The sequence below is a fragment of the Dermacentor andersoni genome, chromosome 11, assembly GCF_023375885.2.
Source record: "Dermacentor andersoni chromosome 11, qqDerAnde1_hic_scaffold, whole genome shotgun sequence".
NCBI lineage: Eukaryota > Metazoa > Arthropoda > Arachnida > Ixodida > Ixodidae > Dermacentor > Dermacentor andersoni.
This window is the reverse complement of record NC_092824.1, coordinates 114,737,531-114,761,703: the sequence shown is the minus strand read 5'-3', so window position 1 is coordinate 114,761,703 and position 24,173 is coordinate 114,737,531. Positions and strand designations below refer to the sequence as shown.

The 24,173-nt window shown below is 44.0% G+C and overlaps 1 protein-coding gene and 1 long non-coding RNA gene across 2 annotated transcripts in view; one reads left to right on the top strand and one right to left on the bottom strand.

The window, feature by feature from the left end:
• LOC126539538 (mitogen-activated protein kinase kinase kinase 1-like) overlaps positions 1-24,173 on the top strand; it is a 108,832-nt gene that overhangs the window by 76,518 nt on the left and 8,141 nt on the right. Inside the window, exons 4-21 of the mRNA XM_050186415.2 lie at positions 725-943; positions 1,458-1,574; positions 2,571-2,722; positions 3,622-3,740; positions 5,805-5,901; positions 6,661-6,898; positions 7,428-7,571; positions 7,678-7,802; positions 9,129-9,220; positions 11,266-11,471; positions 12,185-12,418; positions 13,134-13,349; positions 13,782-14,154; positions 15,533-15,642; positions 18,430-18,769; positions 20,275-20,406; positions 22,238-22,380; positions 23,253-23,384. Of these exons, the coding sequence (XP_050042372.1) occupies positions 725-943; positions 1,458-1,574; positions 2,571-2,722; positions 3,622-3,740; positions 5,805-5,901; positions 6,661-6,898; positions 7,428-7,571; positions 7,678-7,802; positions 9,129-9,220; positions 11,266-11,471; positions 12,185-12,418; positions 13,134-13,349; positions 13,782-14,154; positions 15,533-15,642; positions 18,430-18,769; positions 20,275-20,406; positions 22,238-22,380; positions 23,253-23,384 (3,189 nt within the window). The remainder of the gene's footprint in view (positions 1-724; positions 944-1,457; positions 1,575-2,570; positions 2,723-3,621; positions 3,741-5,804; positions 5,902-6,660; positions 6,899-7,427; positions 7,572-7,677; positions 7,803-9,128; positions 9,221-11,265; positions 11,472-12,184; positions 12,419-13,133; positions 13,350-13,781; positions 14,155-15,532; positions 15,643-18,429; positions 18,770-20,274; positions 20,407-22,237; positions 22,381-23,252; positions 23,385-24,173) is intronic.
• Positions 2,694-12,315, bottom strand: LOC129386945 (uncharacterized). The gene is made up of 4 exons (XR_008614289.1): positions 12,227-12,315; positions 7,601-7,737; positions 3,620-3,702; positions 2,694-2,781 (listed from the first exon to the last, which is right to left on the bottom strand). It is a non-coding gene; the product is annotated as an uncharacterized lncRNA (long non-coding RNA).

Below are 24,173 nucleotides of genomic sequence, written 5' to 3'. Positions count from 1 at the left end.
ATAGCTGTGGTTATCGATTTACTCTGGTGACAAGCGGAGATAGAATGGGTCTTATATGACAATCCGTTACAGAGGAACATCTCATCGTCAAGAAGTCTGGGAAAAGTTGGAAGATTGTGTAAAGGTGTAAGAAAGTAATCAAAAACAGTGATCTCATGCAGAAATTGACCATGCCTAATAAAGAAACTGCTCACGACACCCAATCACATACCACCGAAGCAGTGGTTGAAAAACTTAACAAATGGAAATGATAAAGCACTAAGTACTATGCACAGCTTTGTATCTACCCCACTACATCGGATGTCAAGATTATTGTAGTCACTTGCCAGAATTTAACAGTTCTTCAATGTGGACCACTTGTTTTATGATGGAACATCTAGTGAAGTGAAGGTGTAGTGAAGTGAACATCTAGTAATGAAGAATGTCAGTGTCCCGTTTTAAAATGTTCTGTAGTATCTCTCCTTGTTACCTATCCAGATCTGTTACTTGAGTATCACCTTAGAAGCAGCACACCCTCTCTACTCATTCATATGCAAGAGAAAGAAAAATAGTGATAGAGAACAAGAAATAAAGAGAGCCCTAGACCATTAATTTCAACACAGTGGTTTGAACGAACTGAACTGCATCTGTAAACTTGGCATTTTAAGGACATTTCAAAGATGTAATTTTCTTTCTTACTAGAACAAATTGAAATCTTGCAATGTTTTGCACATCCTCCCCACAGTGCGGTACTTCGCCACCCCGCCGACGCAGCCCTTCTCCCGGCCAGCATAGCTCGGCAGCACTGGATTGCCCACCTGAGCTAGCCGAGGCAATCCGTAGACGGGTGCTGCAGGTACGCCGTGGTGTGCGGCTGTACTTGCTCTACCAGCCAGGACCGCGCTCTTTCCTCATAGCTGCTGACCAGCCTGACCATCGATTCAAGGTGGTCCTTGGGCCACAGGTAAGGATGCACTCGATTCACTGGAAAACTGAATTTTGTGCCGAGCTGTTAGGGAGAAATTGAAATGTATAACTTCATTGTAAACAGATATACATGGAGAGCATATTGTTGTGCTTCGCTCCACTGGGTATTGATGAAATTGTGCGCACATGCACATGGCCAGTACAAAACAGGTTTATGCAATTGGACTTTGTTATAACAATGTCGCATAGGACATAAAAATGCCTTCGCTAGATTCGACATTTTGTTTTAACCACACATTCAACAGTTCACACCGCTACTGACGAGAAACATTTTAGATTACTTTGTTATGTGTGATAATTTATTCATTATACCTGTGTTTTTTGTCTTAAGGTTCAGCCGTAGTACAGTCACTTATAGTATAATGTTTGGTCAGCCTCCCACTTTTTAAGAGTCAGTAAAAGTTTTCTGTGCGAGTAACCACACGGTTAGCTGACAGCTACCACATCCACATACGCATAGCTAAACACCTGGTTGCTTGCTTTTATTTCAGACCTGCAGCTGTGGCAAGGGCCCCCACTGTGTGCACCTGCTGTTTGTAATGCTCAGGGTTCTGCGCTTGACCGACACGGATGCTCGACTGTTCAGCAAGACCCTCAAAGAGTTCGAGGTAATGGCTACCATGCGAGATTGTTGTGCACGTGCTTGTATGTGCATGCTTGTTTGTGTTTAGCTAAATGTGTTGCTGGGTGAATTGGCAAGTGTTTGGAAGGTAAAAACAAGCAAGAGTTTAGGTGGATGAGGAAAGGCACATGAAACAGATGCTCAGCTTATTAGCAGGTGACCTTTATTGGAAAGACCTCACATCAATACATGCACAGAGGCTTGAGGCTCTGTCAAGCTGCCTTGAGGCAGCTTTTACTCCAGCCTCCTGCCATCATGTACACTTTGATGGCAAAATAAAACAATCAAATTCAGTCCAAAAGAATAAAGAAATGGCAACATCAGCCACACCTTACTTCTGCTCAATAAAGGTAAAATCGATGTGATTGACGCATACAATCAACTGCATTTGGTGTCTCATTGTGTGCATGTCACAATCTAAGGTGTACCTTTTTTTTTTTTTCACTTGGGTTGCCATGTGGCATAACATCATAATGGAGTTAAATGTAAGCGTGCAGGCCCGTTTCGTAGAAATACTGCAACAGTGACTTATAGAACGTGTTGTGATGCACCTTTGCTGCACCCTTTATTATTTGCTCTTTATTAATTTGTTCCCATTTTTACCTCTACAAAATGTGTGTGTTCATGTGCACACATGCTTATTCCTTGGGCAGTCCTAACATTACACTAAAATCTCAGTCTTGTAGTTCAGGAAAACTGTTGCACTGACTTTATGGCAGCACTGATAGGTGCAGTTAAGCAACACACAGGACGGTTGATCGTTTTTAGATGTTAATTTGTTCAGATTTCCGTTTATTCCCTCATTTATGTGCACAATTTTGAAATCTACATCGCCTCTACTTACCATGTTTGCTAATAACTGCTCTTATAATGCATTTTTTAAGTGATGTCATAAAAACGTTTTTGTATAGCTTTTACCTATGCAAACAAAGATTAAAGCATGCCAAATCAGCCAATACGTTGCTCACTTGTTTTGCAACAGGTGGATGAGCTGCTGCGTGGATTCACCATATCCCGGCGGAGGACCTCCCAGCAGTCTGAAGGCCCACTGACTGATGACAAGTCACCTGACTGCCCTGCCAAGAATCTAGAGGATGCTATTGACAGCACATCAAAAACAGGCAGTCATGATGTGTAAGATGACCTCAAATGCTGCTGCCTTCTTCTTCTTCTTCTTTTTAGGTTAGGAGTTTCTGTAATAACGACAAAAGCAAATAGAAAGTTTCAGCATGGCCTAGACAGACTAACATGGACGTGTTCAGTAAGACTTAGGTGCAGGTGATGATGATGATTTGTTGATATTCCCATTGAAACGGGGCATTGACGTGCAGTAACCTAGCCTGCTTGAGTCAGTCAGGTATGCCATACATGCTTTTCATTCTAGCATTTTTCTGTAATCTCCTTGATTTTCTTCCTCTTCCTCAAAACTTCTCTATCTACCTTGTGCCATTACCTACCCTGTAACAGATAAGGGCGTATCTCGTCCCTCCTTCTTTTCCACCAATACCCCAAACATCTCTTGCTTATCTCAACTGCTGGCCAGTTGATGCTTCTGTCCACTTTATATCCAAGCACTTTAAATTGCTTAAATGCAAGGTTACCTCTAAATCCAAGGTAACTGCTCTGGTGGCAACACCTTGTGATGGTGTATTCTTATAAAATGCAGAAATAGGAGTGGCCAACTGTTTCAATTTCACATTTCAGGTGTGCAGTTCACATTCATAGATGGTCTGAAACACGCTGCAATTTCAGCTTTTAATCTCATATAAGCTTTATTTTTTAACGATGAACACACAAGAAATGTGTAGAAACTTCCATGTGAGAGTGTGATTTTGGTGCCTGAAGGGAGATAATCCCAACGCCACACACATGTGTACACAAGTATGGCAGTGTAAGGACACACAATCTTTCACTCTTGCTCCAAGTTGTGCTGACAAATGCACACCGTTACTGCACGTCAGCTCTGTGCCCCCTGTACATGTCACTTGCAAGTTATCTGCCTTGAGAAGAACAAACTGTCTTGCAACTCACAGGGAAGGTGACGACGCCAGCACCTGCCCAATCTGCCTGCTGGAGATGTTCGAAGGAGAGTCAGTGATCACCTGCGACAAGGGCTGTGGAAATCAACTGCATCATCACTGTGCCTCAATATGTAAGTGCAGCGTCTATCATCATCATATCCTGTCCTTCAGTTACATGTTTCGTGAAGTTATCTAATCATATTGAAAAGGAGGGGAGCAGCTCACAAAAACACAACCCAAGAAAGAGAGTGGGCGCAAACTTGCAACTTTTCTCTCCCTCTCTCTCTCTCCATTACTTTCTTTCTTTCTTCTTCTTATTCTTTCTTTTTCCCCCAAAAAAAGACGTCGAAAAGGGTCGAAAGTCGCGGTAATGCTGGCTCGAGTAACAGACAGGAATCGTAATGAATCGTCTTTGACGTCATGTCGTCGGCTGGACGAGTTGCCAGTGTACAGTCAACGACAGACTTCCCGGATTCCCGATAATTTGGACGGCTTCGCGGCACCACCACATGCCCCATAGAGTCGATGTATCAGAATGTCTGAAATTTTGAACGCAAGAACTGTTCGCCATCCGATTTTCCGGTTGTTTTGCCATGACCGCAGGTTCGAAATGGCATTAACGCCACCGCTTCTGCCATTTTGATTACCTCACCGCCTCAAATCGGCGCTCTCACACGCAGACCCACTGGCAGCTGTAGCCACCACTGCGGCAATGCGCTAGGCCTAGCTGCTTCGATGTTCGCTATGAAGCTTCTTGCCATTGCGTGCCGTGTTTTTTATTGAAAGAATTCGCTGCTGTCAGCAATGGCACGTACTCCGCCTTTGCGGTCCTCGCTATTGGCTTAGAAGCTTGGAAAGCATGGTGCGTTGCATAATGCCAGTTCCCGAAAGTCAGCTTCACCTCCGTACAGATATGTTACTTGGTAAAGCATAAGCAAAAGTATTGCAGTGAAGCATAACGAGCGTGGGAAGGGGCTATTGCCATGGGACACAGTATATATTCCTTAATTATACACGCGTGCACCCGGTATTTCCTGTCACAGTACGAGCAGCGATATGCCTAATACGTGTACCGGCGGGCCTTCAGAGCGTTTCGAATGTGCCTATGGTGGTTTTAGACCTTAAGGGCAGTAAATGACGTGCATTTATTTTTTCCAACTGGCCGATTTTTCTGACGTTTTCGTGGCCACTAGGGAGTTCGATAAACCGGACGTGGACTGTGCAACTGACCAAGATGCTTCAAGTGGTCAGTGGGGCGAACGAGTGGCGGAAGGAGGACAAGAACAAAAAGGACCTACACATTGAGGAATGAACGAGAAAGGAAGCGTGCTGCCGCCGTTTTGAAGGAGCTTGAGCTCAAAAAACAAACTGCTGGCTGATGCCGAGATGCAGGTGTTCCTCATCCAAACCAAAATAAACTCTTTAAAGCAGTGAAACACAACACTGAGGCGTCATGCGTGGGCTGAGAGTATGTCAGGACAGTTGAGGTTGACTTACGAGCTGTTGAGAGAGAATCTCAATTGTGACAAACTTCGGGCCTCATACCACTGAGCTTGCTATCAGTTGATAGAAATAGCTCATATTCGAAAATATTTGCTTTTGTATGCATCTCCTTTTTTATTCGTATTTGAGAATGTCCGACTCGATTTGCAATTTCTTTCAAAGACATTTTATTTGCTGTGCATTTTATTAACCCCTCCCTTCTATTCTCTTTTTGAATAACATAAACACTACTCCTTAGTATTCAAATTGGACTAAGTCATTTTTTAAATGTTTTCATATGCTTACTAGAGAGTGACAGCATCGGGCGATTTGGTTTCAGCTCGTCTTGACAAAAAACATAGTTCTGCATCACTCAGGGAGTTTCGCAAAGGCACTCAGGGAAAACCTGGAGAACTCAGGGAATTTGGAAGTGTCAACTTGGTAGACACCCTGAGAAGAGAGTGGGTAAAAAAATATATATAATACAGGGATTATTGAAAGGGGTGCAATTTATTGTGCAACACTGAACGTTTTCCAAGAATAAATTTCCTGTCAGATAGCCTTTGATGTAGCCTTCCTTGTGTACTCTGGGATGAAACTATGTTCAATACCAATACCAAGCGAGCAACTTTCGGTCACTAACAAGGGTGAACATGAAGTTGTACGTTTGAGTGTTGTTTTTTTGAGCCTCGTGTCTCTCTTTGACTTCACAGGGGTGCTGCAATGCAGCCGCAATGGAGAGCCCGTTGTCTGTCCCCTGTGTCGATGCCACTGGAAAGATGACCGATCATCACCCCCGCCCATTACAAAGTGAGACCATCTGCTAGCTTTAATTGCATTATGAACCCATAAGCAGCAACATGCCATATTTTCATTTTAGAACGACAGAAAGCTGAGCTAGTTGGTAAGGATTCATTATGCAAACAGGTGAGGCGTGCAGACAGCACACAAAAAAAGAGAGACGGCGTTCGTGTTGTCCACTTCTCTTCTCTTGTGTCCTGTCTGCACGCCTCACCTTTTTGCATAACATATTTTCATGCCTGTAGCCTGTTGCTGCACACACTAGCACCCAGTTTCAGCTATGGAAAAAACGGCAGTTTTTATGACCTGCTCAAACAACTGCACAAAGCAATGCTCAAACATATATATAACCTGCTTCACACAATTACAGTCAAGCTTTGATATAACGAGCATGGATATAACTAAGTAAATATAAATTTTTTCTTGCCTATATCTGTATATAATGATATATACTTATAACAAATATAACAAAGGTAATATTGTGTGGGGTGCAACTTTGCTGTGCTATAACGAGGCTTGACCCATACGGTTACTATTTATCAAAATATCATTACACGAGTGGACATCGGAAATTGTGTAATGGCAACTGGCAAATAGCTCCTTCATTAACTACAGTAGCTATTACATTTTCAGAGCACATATTGGACACTAACTTGATCAGCTATGCAAAGATTTTCTAATGTTCATGACAAATTGCTGGCATTGAGACTCCGCTAGCAGGGCAAGTGGTTTATTTTATTTTCTGTCATCTTTTTTATAAACTTTCAGGAAGCCAGTGCCGCCTGAAGACGATGATGAGATGCTTGCACCACCATGCCCACTGCACTGCCTTCTACGTCGCGCATCGGACGTGAGCCCCTTGCCGAGGCCCGTGGGAACACCTTCCTGTTCAGTGTCGAATGCACCACCTCTGGTGATGCACTTCTTTGGTACGGAGGTAGCTCAATGCCTCATGTCGAGCGTCTGGTCCGAGCGAGAAGCTGCGGTCGTGGAGGTTGAGGCACAGGTATGTTGCTTCTTGATTTTTTTTTTTTCATTGCACCGTATAGGCAGAGAATACTTTCTCTTAATCATTGTCATACTGGATGTTAGTGAAGAGGAAAGATCACCTCGAGCCTCTTGACACAACACTACACAGGAGAAAGGGAACACTGAACAGAAAATTAATTGCTTTGAATCAGGGAAATTGTCACCTACTGTGATTGTGGCAAAGCTAGCAGTCTGCCAGAAGGGAGCAAAGGTTTCAGATTTGAACAAAAGCATAGTGAAGTTACAACTGGGGAAAGCATAATGTATGTGTGGCTTACTTGCAGTTCATTACATGATTCACTGCTCCCGATGAACACGAGGGGTACCACTATTTTACCTACACCAGCCGAACTTTTCCTGTTTTGTGTTCGCGTTTGAATTGGGTTGTTAGCATGTATATTGTTGCTAGACGGAGACAAGCTTTACATAACTCGTAACTTTACATAACATTCTTCAATATGCCAAGATGAGTCTACAAGGCCAGTTGCACACTCACACCTCCTCAGGTGACCCATGCCCTCCGACTGGCCACGTCGAAGCCCATGTGCCTGGAGCCGTGGGGAGGCATAGAAGCCGTGCAGGCCGCCTGCTGCCGAGTGATCTCGCATGCCATTGCAGACCCCGTCTACCGTGTGTATGTCACTGCTCTGGTGAGTAGGATTCCAAGTTTCTCACTTACCTCTTCTGTCACATTTTCTTTTCTAGGGATGTTGGAATGATGAAATCTTCAAATGATTCTTCTTTGTCTGCCAACAGCGTTGCTTCAAGTCCATGCTGGTGCACAGTCCATGCGCCATCTTGGAAGACCTGCATAGCCTGCAGAATCGTGTGCGGAACATAGTGCGAGCTGTGCTCATAAAGTGTGCTCACGGCGGGAACAAGTGAGCACTTTTCTCCTTGTGCCAGTACTTCTGTGTGCAGTTAATTTATTTATTTACCTATTCATAATACCTCCCAGGTTTTAATTTTAGAGTATCGCATGAGGGGGGTACAATGCATAGATGCATAATGAAATGTTCGATGTGTGTGGGTATACAGAATATTTTAAAAATGAGAACGAGCTATAATAGTGATTAGGCAAGACCACAACAACAACAACCGAGGACACGAATGTAAAAACGCAACTGAGTAGCACAGTGATTAGGCAAGACTGCAATAGAAATATGGGGTTAAACAATGTAGCAAGCACAACTAAATACAGCTAATAAGCTAATAACTAAACTAATTCAAGTGTTTTTCTTCAGGAGAAAAACTTCACGCAATAAAATGTTAAACACGGGTCGGCTGGTAACTTACAAAAGTTTAACAGAAGAACTTTCTGTGTTGAGCAATGCGTCTTTCGTTTTGCTTTTTATAAAGTCGTTGCAATTGCTGCAAACATTTCTCTGCACCTTCTTTTTTCAGATGTATAAGTAACGGTGCATTGTGTGTTACCTGAAATGCAATGCCATTCCTGAATCATAACTTTTCTAACTAGAGAGGCCTAATTATGCATTGCATTGTCATCATACCTCATTATAAACCTCTTGGTGGGTGAAAATTTTGTTTCCTGGACTCCCTTTCGGCCTTGTAAATAAGGCTTGTGTGTTTGTCACAAAATAATGTAGCTAAATTCATTTAGCGCCAGGATTACGTGCGGTTTAACTGATGGTTTTGCCGTATGGAGTGTAATTTAGGAAGTGGCAATGTAAGCAGTTGCAACAGCTGGTCACATGTGCCAGAGTATAATAGCTGTCTGCAGACTGCTGCATTCATTGTTAAAGGATGTGCATATTGTGAGGTCGTGTAAGTGGCTTTGGTACCTTTTCATTTTCAATGCTTATTAAAGGTATGGTCAGTATTTCCCATTTATTCTCTACTGTAGTAATTCCCATAATTTAAGGTCAATGAGGGATGTCACTAAAAATTGAGACATATGCTGTTTTGCAGTCTTCCTGTGTGTCATGCCAATGCAAATTTTTTAAACCATGCCAGCCACATAATCTATAGATAAAATGTGTTTTAGGGGATAAGCGAACTTGGTATGTAATTTAAGGCATCGGCACAATCATTGCTATTGTATCGTGAAGACACTCAGAAAACTTATGTCAGAAGTCGTGCAGAAGTTGAGTCCACATTCATGTTTAATCTGTCTTTCAAGAAAATGTGGTTATAATGTTCTTTTCCCGTGTGTGGGTTTTTCTTGAAGTGGCATTGTGTGCTTTCAGGAGAAGCCGTCAGCTGAGCCTGGCAACTCTTGCAGAGCTAGCACGCGGACAGGCAGGAGCACTGTCTGTTGGGAGCCTCACACAATACCCAGGTGAGATCCCATGTTCATTTCTCATCTGTGACAACTTTCACTAGAGCACGCATTCATTGTCATCTCCTACGCTTGCACCTAAGTGGCAAATTTGTTATGACATGATCATGCTACAGTAAACGTCCAATTTTTCGGACTTCCTTGGGGCCAGCCGTGGAAACATCTGAAAGATCAGGCAGTTCAAAAAAATGAATGCCTGCCTTTTACTGCCCCCAAAGGCTCAAATTACCACAGGCACTTCCGAAATAGCTCTAAATGCCTGCCAGTACACTTTTCAGGCGTATCAGTGCTTGTATTATGACAGGAGACAGCAGATTCACGCATATATAATTAAGAAACACATACTATGTCTCGTGACTGTGGCCCCTTTCGACTTTTGGTATGCTTGACTGCGTAACACAGCTGTAGCGCGGTGAAACTAACTTTTTGGAACCGGCGTTATGCAGCGCTTAGCCCTTGCCGTATTTTCCACGCTTCAAAGCCATTAGCGAAGATGATAATGCCAGATTCGGCGCTGTTTCTGACAGCGGCGAATTCTTTCAATGAAAAACACGGCACTGGACAACAGGATGCGTTGCAGTGAAAAGTTGAAGCTGCTAGGCCAGGTGGTGTTGCCTTGGTGGCTTCGATCAATACTGCTTTATGCAGCAGCAAGAAGTCCTGAAAATCGGGCAATTAAGGGTTTCAATGTTCAAAATTTTAGATGTCCTTATACATTGGCTCTACACACGAAGGCATCCGAATTATTGGACAGGTTTGAAAATTCGGTTGCTGACTGCACATCGAGGCACTCATATAGACATCTACAAATGCTTACAAATGCTTGCATTAGCGTTGTGCAGAGAAAGTCCCCAATATTTTTCTCTGCTACGAAGCATGTCGTGACAACTACTTTAATATATTACTGACTGCCACATCAAGACAACCAAGATACAAGTTTAAGAAACTTAGATTGGCTAGTTGGTTGCTGGCTTGATGGAACATGGTCATAACGGCACCTGTGAGTACGGGCACAAAAAGAACGCACGAAGGACAATTGCTGAACTCCAACCACGTTCCATCAAGATACAAGTTGTTGCAGTGCCACTGTAATAGGCAATCACAAAGTGCAAGCAGTCAAAGTTTCAAGATGATTCCATGCTGTGCCTTCGCCTCTCATCACTGCTCTAGCAGCGAGAATCAACAACTGATCTCGGCAACACTGCCAAGTTGTTGCGAATATTGGGTCGAAACACTGGAGTGCACATGTGAAGCAAGTACGAGCATTTGATGGGGATGAGGGAATGGAACAGCACAGTAACAACGACTTGATTGGATTGAAGCTGGTTGTGTTTACTGACTCTTTGACTAAGCACCATACTAGCGAAAAGAGACGGACTGGTGAATGGACGACAACCAGACATGCACTAGACTTCCATCTGCCCATGTGTTCTTCCACTAGTACACTCGAATCTTGTTCCAAGGCAGTAACGTCTGATATGGATATACCTTCATTATATCAGACATTTACTATAAATGTACCTGCTCATATCCACAAAAATCAGTTTTGCAATCAGGTTTATGTGAAAGAAATACAAGTGTAATGCTTCTGACTGGTTAATTTTGATGGCCTGTCAGCACCTTGCAATGCAGATATGTGAGCACGAACATGCCATTGTGTGGTCGTGTGGGCGAGCCAAACCAAGGCTCACACATGTGTCCAGAATTTGCCGTTTTAAGTTGCTTTTGCTAGTAAACATTCTTGCTAACAGAATACATATTTAGAGGTCCAAGCGAACAAATATTAATTTGACTGTAACCAATATTGTCTCAGATCATGCACTTTCAATGTTATTACAGCAGTAGGATATTCATTAAACAAAGCATTGAATTAAAGCAGAAACATTTACTTCATTATATCTGATAATTTGTTAAATTCATGTTCAGTATACTGAAGTTCGATCGTACAATGTTTAGTGTCAGCCAAAGCCGACAAGCCGAGCTTTTTACTTCCTCACATTCCTTTGGTTCCTCTTGCAAGTGCCACACCTGTGTTTGCATTCCAGCTCCGAATGGCCTGGGTGCCGACTTCCTGCTGGATGTTGTGTTGTCGGAAGGAAAGCTGACCCCATCGTGGCAGGGTCTCCTCAGCCAGCTGTTGGTGCTGGGGCGGCTGGTCGAGGAGTTCCCACACCTGCTCACCTCACCCATCGCTATCACGGGCACAGTCAATGCAGAGTCGCTTGTCGCCGTCGACCTAGCCGTTCGTGCGGTGCGTCTCGAGCTCTCTCTCTTTCTTTCTTTTTTTTTTTTAATTGAATATAGATACACTTTTGCCCCAAGCTCGACTATCTTGTTACATTGAAATGAAAAAGTATTATCCCATGGGGCTAAAATTTGAAGGATAACAATGACGCCTGATAAGAAAATAAGGATGTACACCGAATTCTATGGAACAGAAAATGATAGGTGATGTGTTGAAGACACCGGACGACAGCGATTGGACTAGAGAGCAAACAGGTGCAGCTGACTTTCTATTGAAGATTAAGAGCAAGAAGTGGAATCGGCCAGATTACCTAACATCTAGAGTAGTAACCGGTGGTCTGCTAAAGTAACAGAACGAATGGTAAGAGACAGGCAGTGAGGATAACAGAGGTGTAGCTAGTGTGACAAGATTAGGAAATTTCCAGGCATAAAATGGAGTCTGTTGCATAAGACAAGAGCAGTTGGAGGTATTTGGAAGAAAGCTATCTCCTACAGTGGATTTAAAGTAAAGCTGATCGTGCTTAATTGGGCTGTTTGGTAAAATCTGCTACTGGGATCTTCTGGTAAAATATGTAAAATCGACCTCACGAAATCTGTTTTTACCTCACGGTAAAACAATGACTTCCTACTTCTAACAGTTCATAATTAAGTTAAATGAGAACCTCTGGTTACTAAGAGTTCGAGCTAAGGCAAGCTGGCTGTGTAAACTCAATACTACAGGTGGGGCACAGTCACGTGAATGTGGTTCGCCAGGGGCGTCACCTGCTGGTAGGCCTGGCGCGTCTGTGTGGTCGCTGCCCCACGTCTGTGGCCCGTATCTGGAACGGTGTCTCGGCACTCCAGGGACCGCAGCGTGCCCAGCTGGTGCGACTAGTGGGCGCAGCGCTGCAGGAGGCTCGAAGAAGCCGTCTCTTCCTGCGCACCACCCGCTCACCATCCATCGAGAGGCAGCAGGTGTGTTGATAAGTCGCGTTCCGATAAGGTTAACCGATCGTGGTTCAAACCTTGTTTTTGAAATGCAAATATTTATGTTCTGTTCACCTGAATGAAGAAACAGAAAAATGAGAAAGTTCCTCAGGAATTTTTTTGCAATACATCAGACTTGCTAAAAAGAACTCAGCAAAAGGAAAATATAGTTTTTTAGCAGGCTTCTGCCACCCATCGCAATGTAGTGACAGACGGCTTTTTGATATTACGTAAAACCTCATGGGCAATGTTCTTCTCATTTTTCTTTTTTTCTTTCTTTATTGAGGTGAGAAAAACTTAAGTTTACATATTTACAATAAACAAAACATACTATGCTGTGAGCAAATATAGAAGGAAAGAACACAGGTATGTTCTTAAGAGATAGAATGAGAGCAGTTTGGTAAGGGATCAAACAAATTCGAGTAGCTGATATGAAAATTGATGTTAAGAGGAATATTCGGAGCTGGAGCAGGTCGTATAAATGCATAACACGATAACCGGCAATCTATTAAAGTAACAGAATAAGTTATCAAGGGGAGAGAGAAATTAAGTGGAGTAATTAGAAAATTTGCTGGCTATGAGGTGAGTTTTGCCGATGCAGCATGGGTAAGAGGGCTATTGAAGATCTCTGGGAGATGCCTCAATCCCTTAATGGGACTTTATCAGGCTGATGATGACGATCAATGATGATTGTAAATCACAGGAGGAGCACCTTGTCCGCGAACAGCTGCTACACACCAAGAAGAACTGGGTGGGCAAGGATGACGAGGAAGAAGAATGCTGCAACGGCCAGAGACCAGCGCCACTGGCCAACAGCCCGTCGCGTTCCGCCGCCACCTTCCAGCTGCCACCCCCCACCATCGACCCTGCTCTGTTTGGCCAACTGGTCCAAGTGGATACGCCAACGTCCAGCAGTGAGGTACATGGCAGGGCCCTTGGTTGCTCCCTTTAGCCAGAACAGTCCATAGTGATAAGAGCATTCTTGCATTTCACACACATTTCAATCCAAGCTGCAGTTTTCTTATTAGTAAAAGTACTTGTTCTAATGAAGCCAGAATAAGTCTAGTATGATAGAAAACATATCCTCACACTAGAAAGACAGTTACAAGCATCAGACATCCCCATTTCTTCCTAAACGTTCTTTTTTGCAACAAGAATCTCTCTACCGCCACTACTACTAGCCTGCAATTCAGCTGTAGTTTAATTCTATATTTTGCTGATAACGAGGATTTTCTCTGTACCACTCACTCAACGGTACAGATTGCTGGACAGGTTGCTGACTAGCAAATAATTTGATGCTTCGCTAGGCTTATTATTTGATCATGCAGGATGGTTATCGCATCTTGCGCAGACCAAGGCCATTGACAAGCCCTTACCGGAAGAGAAATGCAATGCATCTGTGCCAGAGAAGAAGCTTCCCGACAGCCAGCACTCGTCAGGTCGGTCGTCCTGGTCTTCCGCAACGTCTTCCTCGGAGAACAAGGTTGTCGTCACGACCGAGACACCCACGGGCCCTGCTGTGCCACCCCAACGTGCCCCACGGAGCAGACCCAACTTCCTTCCCCTCCGCCGGTTGGCCTGTTCGCTGACATCCCTCGGCCAGGGCCAGCTGTCCTCGGCACAGACGACACCTGGGAGTGCAGTGACATCGCCGGTGTCTTTCAGCCGAGAAATTGCAGCACTGCCGGCAGCAAGAGCCTCGTCAAAGAAGGTCATCAACCAAGGTGAGCCTCATGTGCATACGCAATTTGTTATTCAACCTAGTTACTTACATATGTGGACATTCATTTAATGGATGTAAGTAATTTATCCACGAGCAATCACTAAAAATTTTAGGTCCAGGGCAGCAGCTCAATGGTAGTGATATTTGGTCATCACAGTCAATTTCTCATGTGGTTTTGCTAATTGTTTGTGTAAAGTGTCAAGTGTTCATGCATAGCCTGCAGCACGTGGAGCTTTAGGGTTCAGCACCTATTGGCAGCACGTCTTTTCTGGATTCTTGCGTCTCACCTCTAGTACAGTGAAATCTTGATATAACGAACTTCAGAAAACCGCGGCAAACTGTTCGTTATTCTGAAAGGTCGCTGTAGGGAAAGCCCTAAAACTAACCTTTCCGTTCATCAACCCATCAGTTCATCAGTTGTCACCGTATAAGCTATCCACGAAAACGTTGCTGTTGGCTATCGCTTGACGCTGTTGCTATAAATTCCGCTGCCATGCACCGTATAGCAATAGTGACACGTGCAAAAGAAACATGCACACCGAAAAAACCACCAACAGAGAAGCTTTATGTTGCCTCCAAAGCGCAATGTTTTGTTCATTTTTCACATTCCTTGCCGTGGACACCGCAACTGTATTGCTCAAGGCAGATACCTGAACTATTCCAAAGTGCAAGCTACGTCCACACGCGTAGCTGGCACAGCCAGAAAGCAATAGAAAAATAAGTCCTGTCCCACGTTTTTCTCCTCCAGTGCATTCTCAGGTTTTCTGAACCCGTGTGCCGGGGCATCCGCTTTCTGCACCTTGTCATCTGATAGCCTACTGTTCTGGCTGCCGTGAAGGATACACGGAAATCTAAAAAATGCCCAGGTTTCGGAATATTAGTTCGTAGTACTGAGGCATTGTACTGGAAAGTGAAGAACGATTGTTATTCTGAAAAGTCTAGCTTTCTGATGTTTGTAGTTCTTATATTTACATTTTTGATATTTTTACATTGAAACTATGAGCAGCCAGCAGGGGATTTCTGAAAAAGTTTGTTAATATGGTGTTCGTAGTAATGAAGTTTCACTGTAGTCTAAAATGAAAAATAAGAGGGGTTGTGCTTTTAGTAGCTTACTTGGCTTCAAGAGTTATTCATTACCGTCTATCCTTCTTTCAAGTTCATGCATTTGTTCTACAGACTCAATAAAGGTGAAATCAGCTGCTAGCAAATCAGGGTCGTAATCCTCCAAGGTAGAAAATTTTCACTGATTCAATACAAGGTCTGGCGAATTGCTGTGATATCAATCATACAAGAGCAAATGTTGTGCAATGATGGACTTTGTGCTTGTGTAATAACAATTTCTTTCCTTCTTGTTTTTCTCTCCTTCACTCCTAACGCAGGACCACCTACAGCATCGATAAGGGGCTGTGACAGCAGCATGGCGCAGTTTGAGGAATTGCCCACTGAAGACGACACCCAAGACAACGAATTTATCATATTCAAATCTGTGGTAAGTATTGCACTGTGCACGCCTCACTTGACGAAATCACGTCCTCAGGCTGTCTTGTTTGTTGCCCGTAGCAAACAACACTCCATGCTAGGGCTTTTCTGTGTACATTTGGCAGTTGTCTCTACATTGTGTGAATGAAGCTCCCACTATAAGTAGAACCCCATTCATAATTTTATAAAAAAATATTAGAGAAAAATCCTACTAACTGGGAACACGTATGATCCGAAGCGACTAAAAAATTGAACAGATTCAACTGTAGCTAACATCTACGGAATGTGAAGCATTGCGCAAATTGTTCCATGACACGCCAACGTGTGCTAAACTGCATGGGGCTTGAGCGGCCCCAGACACACACTGTCATGTCTGTGGCTTTCGCAAGCTTAGGTTTGCGCTGTTCTAATTCGATCTGGGTCAGCAGTTTCATTGAGCGGGGCAACTTGGCGGGAAGTTTTGACATGCCCACTTGGCACGAATTGTTTGTGGCACACAATGCCGACGAGCGTTGTTATGGTGGGGCCCAAGCGACTGCACTTTGTTTCCTATTATGTAGGCAACTGGAGACAAACAAAATCAAGATGGTGAGTGACACTGGAATACTATGCCTATGATGCCACCAGAACAAAACATGACACTCACGTTGCAGCATGTCTGGGTTATCGCCTATTGAAAGAAGCGTGCAGTACATTTTCAATGGGCACCATGCTTCACATACTGTGAAACAGATAGGTGAAGATGCTTACTGCAATAGGGTTGGCAGTGATAGCTGTGAATGCAGCACGCAATTACTGAGAGCAGATTTGCTGGTACCGAGATAGAAAACTGAGTGCATGCCGAGATTATAATGTGAGACAAACAAGCAATTATTGTGGGGAAGCTGCTGTGACAGGTGGCTACTGTTCTTTTCCCGTTTACTTGGGATCTAGCAGCTGGTAAACATATTATACGATCACAGTTTGGTGATGCATTGAACGTTGGTGCCGGGAACATATTAAATGGTAAAAAGTGTACTCGATTGCAAACATTGGTGCCTTCTAGGGTCGTATTTCCTTCTAGGGTCGTATTTATTTATTTATTTATTTATTTATTTATTTATTTATTTATTTATTTGTTTGTTTGTTTGTTTGTTTCATCGTCATTTGTTACCCACAAAGGCCCCGCCCCATTGGGGCATTACCTTTACAGTGAAACCTCGTTAAACCGTAGTTGGCCGGAGCTCTGAAAAAGTATGTACTAAACAGTAGTATTGCTTAACTGAAATAGCATGAGATAGCCCACTTACGTGTCAAAAACGGGACTCGGAGAGAGTACGATGAAAGGGCAAAAACATGCAGTATTTATTTACTTCGCATGACAACAGACTCATTATTTTCGTTTGATGCCGCGGCGGCCTAGCAGCGACGACAGCAGCCTCACACTTACTGAAGGTGCATGCCAGCTCTTCAGCCAGCCCCCTCTTCTCGGCAAACACTCGCATGGCAGATTCCTCGTTGGCATTGCATATTTTCCGTGCACGGGCGCGGTAGCGCTGCAGATGACGCGGGGCGCCTTTTTCATTGCGGGGTGCTGTTCTCGTCGCAACGATTGCATTCATGAGGCTGACGTAATGCGCAGCTTCTGCCACTGTCGGGCCTGAATTGCCCGTGCTGTTGCTTTCCGTGTCGCCCTCATCGCTCTCGTTAGGCAACACTTCGGCAATAGAGAGAATGATGGCGAAAAGTCGAACCTCAAAGCGCACATCTTAGCGCGGTCGCAGCAGCGCTGCTGAGCAACTTCTTCGCATTCCAAATACCACACACCGTAATCAACGGTAGGTCCCTGTCGCATGCCAGCACCAACTTCTTCGTGCTACGTTCGATAGCACGAACGATGTCCAATTTTCTACGCTGAGCACCTGGTGCTTTTATCCGAGATTCGGCATGAGGCCATGCATGCACGACGCCGAAATGATGTTGATGTGCCTTCACACACAAACGCACAGGGCGCTTGGAGGCCGTTGCTCCAATCTCTGAGGCTTGCTGTTCTGAGGCCTGATGGGGACGACGCACCGCCATGATTGCGTGATGAAAAGCGGAAACACTACGTGTTAACCGATACATACGCAATACGCTGGTACAGTTTATGCGGATACAAAACGCACTGTGTTCAATGGCTGCTGAGTCGGGGATTTGACTTTACTACTTTTAAAATGGTACTACTGTTTAAGCGGGTACAGTTTAAGCGGGTACAGGAGAACTACAGATACGTTAGCTTAAACAAGCGTTATTACTGCACAACATCAAAACAGTCAATACAAAAAGTACAATTAAAATAAAAACTTTAAAAAACATGAAGATGTATACACATGAACATACTAGTAAACATTACATGAAGATCTTTCTTTTGTTTATAGGTGTCCTTATAAATGTATCTGTATTGTTAAATTGGAAATGACAGTAGAACAGCTTGTTTTTGTCATACAAATATTATATTGTAACGTATGTTCTATTTCATAAAATTACCCATTGTTTAGATGTTGTACTTGTTATGGACTCTCAGGTACAGTTACTCATGCGCAGTTCATCTCGGAAAACACTCTTACAAAATAAACCAATTGAAAGTAGAACTCTTGCTTGCATCTTTGTCCCCAGTACATTGTCTGCTTTCTGACACCAGGTAATTACAAGATCAGTTTCAAGACCTTACATGAAATTAAGCAATGCCTTGCGTTGTACCCTCCGTCTGTACCTGGTTTTTGCGCTTCACTTGCAGTGAGCAAGGGCTCTCCGTTTTTTTTTCCCCCTTCTTCAGCCGGGGCTTCCTCCCATCTCATTCGGCGCAAGCAAGGAGGGGGCGAAAGGCTCAAGCTATGTGGAGGGCCAACACTGGCTGCGAGGCCCAATGCTGGGTGCTGGGGCGTTCAGCTCGTGCTACCAGGCGATGGACCGCAGCACGGGGACCTTGATGGCTGTCAAGCAGCTGCCCTTCTGCCGGTCATGCCAGCGTGACGACAAGGAGACGGCCGAGATCATGGGCAACATCTGGAACGAGATCCAGATGATGGCACGCCTCGAACACCCGCACGTACTGCCCCTGCTCGGTGCCACCAAGCACAAGGACCAGTACAATGTCTTCCTCGAGTGGATGGCTGGTGAGTGTACTCTCCATGTCTGCATCTAAGACAGTGACACTTCACGTGGCAGCTTTCGTGGGGTGATGAACAAATGACAAATCTAAGTTTCTGGGCAAACTGTCTTCTAGTTCTTGTCTGCGTCTTTTGCACTGCTTTTACATATGAAAGCTTGGATGTGCTTGTGAAGCATCACTTCTGTTGGTTGTGCCCAGATGATTTAAAGTGAAGCTTTCTTTGCCTTTTCATCCAATTTGTTCGGCTTTGGTTCAACAGTACAAGTACTTTAAGAAATACTTCATGGAATACCAGTTTGGTTCGGTAACTGTCAAAAGACTAACAGCTTTGGATTTACACAGCAGGGGCAAAAGTGTCATTACCCGTTTGCATGCATTTGCACAGACAGCGGATGAAAGAAAGAAGGGGGGGAGGTCGCGCAAACTTGCCATGACCCTGCACATTTTGTGTCTGACAGGTGGCAAATCACATTGAACTCTACCACAAAACTGTGTAGATGGCGCCTCCTGCTCTTTACTGTAGGCACCAGCTACGTGTGAAGCGGGGATCGAGTCACATGATGCGTGGTCCTTTCGTCTGTCGCACAGATTGCCCTCACGATAACCCACCTGCCATAAAGTTGGGATAGCCCTTCTGTCTTCTGGAAAAAACAAACTGTTGTCTGTCCCATCCACATCGTTTCTTCCCAACCTTATTCCCCTCAACAACACTACATGATGCACGAACTGGCCCAACAGTCAACACTTCTGGAAAGCAGAACTTTCTATGCAATAAATAAAACGTTGCCACAAAACACACGTCCACTATAAAACTGCGAATCTCATTGGTATTCAGTACAACAGAACTTCACAAATTGATTACTTTGACAGGTAGAAAAGCGCTTGATTCTATTCAGCAGAAATTCTATTAAGAAAGCATATATTTTTTTCCAGACCTTCATATACTAGAACTGAGCTGTAATCAGCACTGGCATTCGGTGTGCCCTTTAATAAAAGTAGACCACCGTGTATTACCTTGATTTTCATGTACCTGAGTTACTGATAGCTTGCTACATTTTTGTTATGTAATGCTAGAACACTCCCGAGCATGTGCAGCACCATACTTTCTTTCAGCACCATTTTCACGCCTAAAATTTGTAAGCATTAAGTTTTGTGGTAAAGTCGTGATATTTGATATTCGGTTAAGTATTCAGCTTGAATTATTATTATTATTATTATTATTATTATTATTATTATTATTATTATTATTATTCGATTCAAAATATGCTGTTCAGTATTTGCACACCCCTACTTTTAAACCAACTCCCACAGTGTACGGGAGTCGCATGATCTTTTTCGTGCTCAGTTGGTAAACATTTTTTTGTCTATACATTGGGACATCACCAGGCAAGTTCCCCCCCCTCGAGAGAGAGGGGGGTGGATTGATAGTAATACAAAAAGCTGCCACTTACATCGGTTGGTGTTACACATTTTTTTATTGGGTCTTTGCGGTGCGTCTGTTTGTGCCAGGTGGCTCAGTGGCCTCCTTGCTGGAGCGGTATGGGCCATTTCCGGAGGTCACGATCCTGCGCTACACGTACCAGGCACTCAGCGGCTTGGCGTACCTGCACGAGAACCACATTCTGCACAGGGATCTCAAAGGTGAGTATACGTTCCAAGCAAGCTGCTGCGTGCGACCTTTATCAGGTTGAGCGTGTCACTGCGTCTATCTGATGACTGTGGCTGCGCACCATGCTTTGTGCAGAGTAGGCTGAAGCTCACATGACACTTAACATAACGTCTTTGGAATACGATAAAGCATCACTTCATACAATCATTGTGCATAGAGCTTGGCGCGTCTTACCCTTTGTTGCCATTCTGCCTCTAAACTATTACTACTACTACTACAGTAAAAGCTCGTTAATTCACTACTCGTTAATTTGAAATTTCGGATAATTCGAAGTAGTCGCCGCGGTCCGTCCAACAATGTATTGAAAGCAATATGTAAAACATCCCGCTAATTCACATGGAAGTCCGCACCGCCACCGATAATTCGAACTCCGCATCATCGTGGATGGGGAGAGTGCTAGTGCGATGGAACACGCTGGCGTCACTGCGCACCATGTTCTTTGTGTACGAGCGTGCGAGGGTGAGCCGGCGAACGCGGCTCAATCTCGCGTGCGCGAGAGGGGAAGGTGGGGTGGAGCACGCCCTCTCTTGTCGCGCGCGAGGCAGGGGGGTGAGGCGAGGGAGGGACGAGGGACGATCTTCGGCGGCTGCTCTTTACGGCGCGACCATGCGGGCGCCGCATCTTGAAAGCGATCTGCGATGTGGTTAAAGTGCGCGCCCGCGTGGGCCTCATCGATCTGCGATGTTTGCAGAGTGCGTGTAGTGCCGGTAGTTTCATATGCGATGTGCTTTCTACGTTTCGTTCGCGTTGAAGCGAGAGCTGTACGAACGTCAATTCGCTCGCTGCTACTGCTGCGTGTCCTCACTCCAGCGTTTTTCAGCGAGTTTTCGCGGTCATCGAGCGAGATGCGTTCATGCTTACCTGTGCACGCATGACACCGTGCTTGTTAACTTGTTAATTATAAAACTATTATCCTTACTTCATATAGCTATCTACTAATTTTCTATCGCAATCGATGCTTCGCTTTTCGTGTGAGACTGCAAAAAATTTTTTTCTCTGCCCCAGTCAGCGCGACGAATGCGCGGATGGAGCAAGAGCCATCTCGACGCAGGGCGCGTCGGACCGCGCTGGCCACGTCCGGTTACGTTGGCTTCGCCAGTGCATCGAAGTATAGACGTTGTTCACGCCAACGTGACGTAGCGTGTGCGCGCGTGCTCACGGCACGTCACACTATATATGCGCCTTAACTGAGCGATTTTTTTTTGCTGGCTTTCATTAGTTCGAATTTTCATAGCATCCCCACAAAATTCGAATTAATGAGCTTTTACTGTACTACTAGCACTGTTTGTCTCATAGGTGTTACTTCATAAAGCCTTGATAGATCCTCACATCAATGTGTGCAACAGAAGAACAATCTGGTTTGGTTGCTGGATACTCAGGTGATAAAAGAAACAGCACTTATAATACCTTTTCAGAATGTCTCATTGAGTATAACCGGCTGCTATGTTCCAAATGAACTGGAAACAATTGGAACCAATTTGTCAATTGCGTGGTGGAACACAAACCAGTTGAAACCTACGATGGTTCGCTCTCTTTTTTTGACTGGACAGTACAAAAACCAAATGGCAAATATGAAACCTGTGTTTTCATGTTGTTTTGGTCTAATAAAATTGCTGTTCCATTTGTTGCTCTAAAGTAAAGGCTTTTTGCCTTGGTCGTAAGTGCAAACAAATATGGCTTAAACGCTTGCACACACACTAGGTGCTGTGCATCTTTAAGGGTGGGTGAGCAAGGCGTGTTTTGAAATGCTTTTATAACTAGGCAATCTCCACCCTCACGGAAGCAAATAAAAATTTGTTCCAGGTGCCAACCTTCTTGTAGACAGCACGGGACAGCACCTGAAGATTGCCGACTTTGGCTCGGCCAGCCGTCTTCAGAGCAAGGCCACCCTGGCTGGAGAGTTTCAGGGTCAACTGCTTGGTACCATTGCTTTCATGGCTCCTGAAGTAAGCAAGATCTGCTATGTTTTGACTCAGCTTTACGAGACAGTGTTCATTTTACGTAGTTTTTCTTGTAAGGTGTTAGGTCTTAGTTGACTGTCGCAACTAAGAAAAGATCAGTTTGGAGGTTGGGAAGTCACCTAAATTGTAGAATTGCACTCGTACGGGATGTTAGTTTCATTCTTTTTCTTCCATGTAACATTTAAGTATCTGTAAACTTTCATTTCTTATTCCTGTGACTCTGTAATGTGCAGTATTATGAAACAGTATCAAAAGCAGGGAGGTTCTCTTCATACCATGAATACTGTTCCAGCTGAATTTTAGCATTCGTCGATGGATTTTTTATTGCAGTAAACTGATGCATAGAAATCAATGAAATATTACCGCAGCAATGAACCAGTTCCAGTTCACTGTTCTACTTTGGGAAAGTTATTATAAAGAAAAATTGTCGAGTTGTTCTGCTATAAAAATACGTCGAAAGCAAAAGTTGTGAAATACAACTGCCCTGGTGCTCATGAACAAGAAGCAAATCTGAATACCAGATCACAAGAGAGTTATAAAAAATTAAACATCTGGTCCCAGCGTCAGCTAGGCTCAGTTCATGTGAGGCATCACCGTGTTGACAAAGAAAAGTCCTGCCGCCAATTTTTTGCTTCTTACATTGTTTTCCAGTGTATCAGTCATCTGCTCTCTCCAAATGCAACTCATCAGCTTATCTAGAACTTCAGAAATATATGTGTTGGTGTAACTTGGGTGGCATTTTCTTGTTCAATGGTACCTTCAGAATGTTCATTGTTAAGTAGAGGAAACAAAATAGAGATCATGTTTGTCAGGATCAGTTTAGAAATGCCCAACAGCAATGGGACTCATTCGCGCAGGTGCTACGAGGGGAGAACTACGGCCGGTCATGCGACATCTGGAGCGTGGGCTGCGTTCTGATTGAAATGGCCACCAACGCGCATCCTTGGGACAACTGCAACACACTGAATCACCTGGCACTCATTTACCGGGTGAGATCTCACTGCGGCGAACTCTTACAGCAGTAGCTGCTGATGTGTCCATGCATCCATAGGTGGTGCCACTGAACTATGCTTAACATGGCCTCTGTAGTTTGATTAACGGATGAACATTGTCGAAGTGTTTCTCAAACGCTCATAACAGTCACAAAGCCATAATTCTTGTAAAACAGTTCTTGTGCAAGCATTCCCTTTTTAACCACGAGGCTGGGCTCCATGACTGATATTGTAGAAAGTATCACTGTAGTAAAAGTAATCACAAATGGGCACTAGTGGGTGACTCCAAGCTAACACCGAGACAGAAAGGCGCTTTAGCTCTACCATCTGCATACATTGTTTCAAAGCAATTCTGGAAAGAAAAAAAAAATAATGTCTGCAATTAGGCAATGATAGTGTCAATCCATAAGAACTATTCATAAAAAATAAATGGGTTGTCACAAAAGTGTAGCAGGAAAACCACCTGGTGCTGTTAACAGTGGCACTGAGGTTTTGCTTTGAAGGCACTTTGTGTATATGCAAACAGCATCTTTGGCACTATCAGACCAGGTTTCCTTCTGACTACCTAACTATTTTCATGGGCCGACCCTGAAGATAGTGCAGCCTAAAAATAAAGCCCTCTTCTCACTTTTTCTTTTTAGTGCAAATAGCATTCCTGGAATTGTCAGATCTGTTTTCTTTCCACTTATATAACCGTTTTTGTAGGCCGACCCCAAAGAAAAAAAAAAGGCAGTCTAAAAGTGTAAGGTTATTTTGAAGATAGTACATTCTGAAAATGTGGGCTAA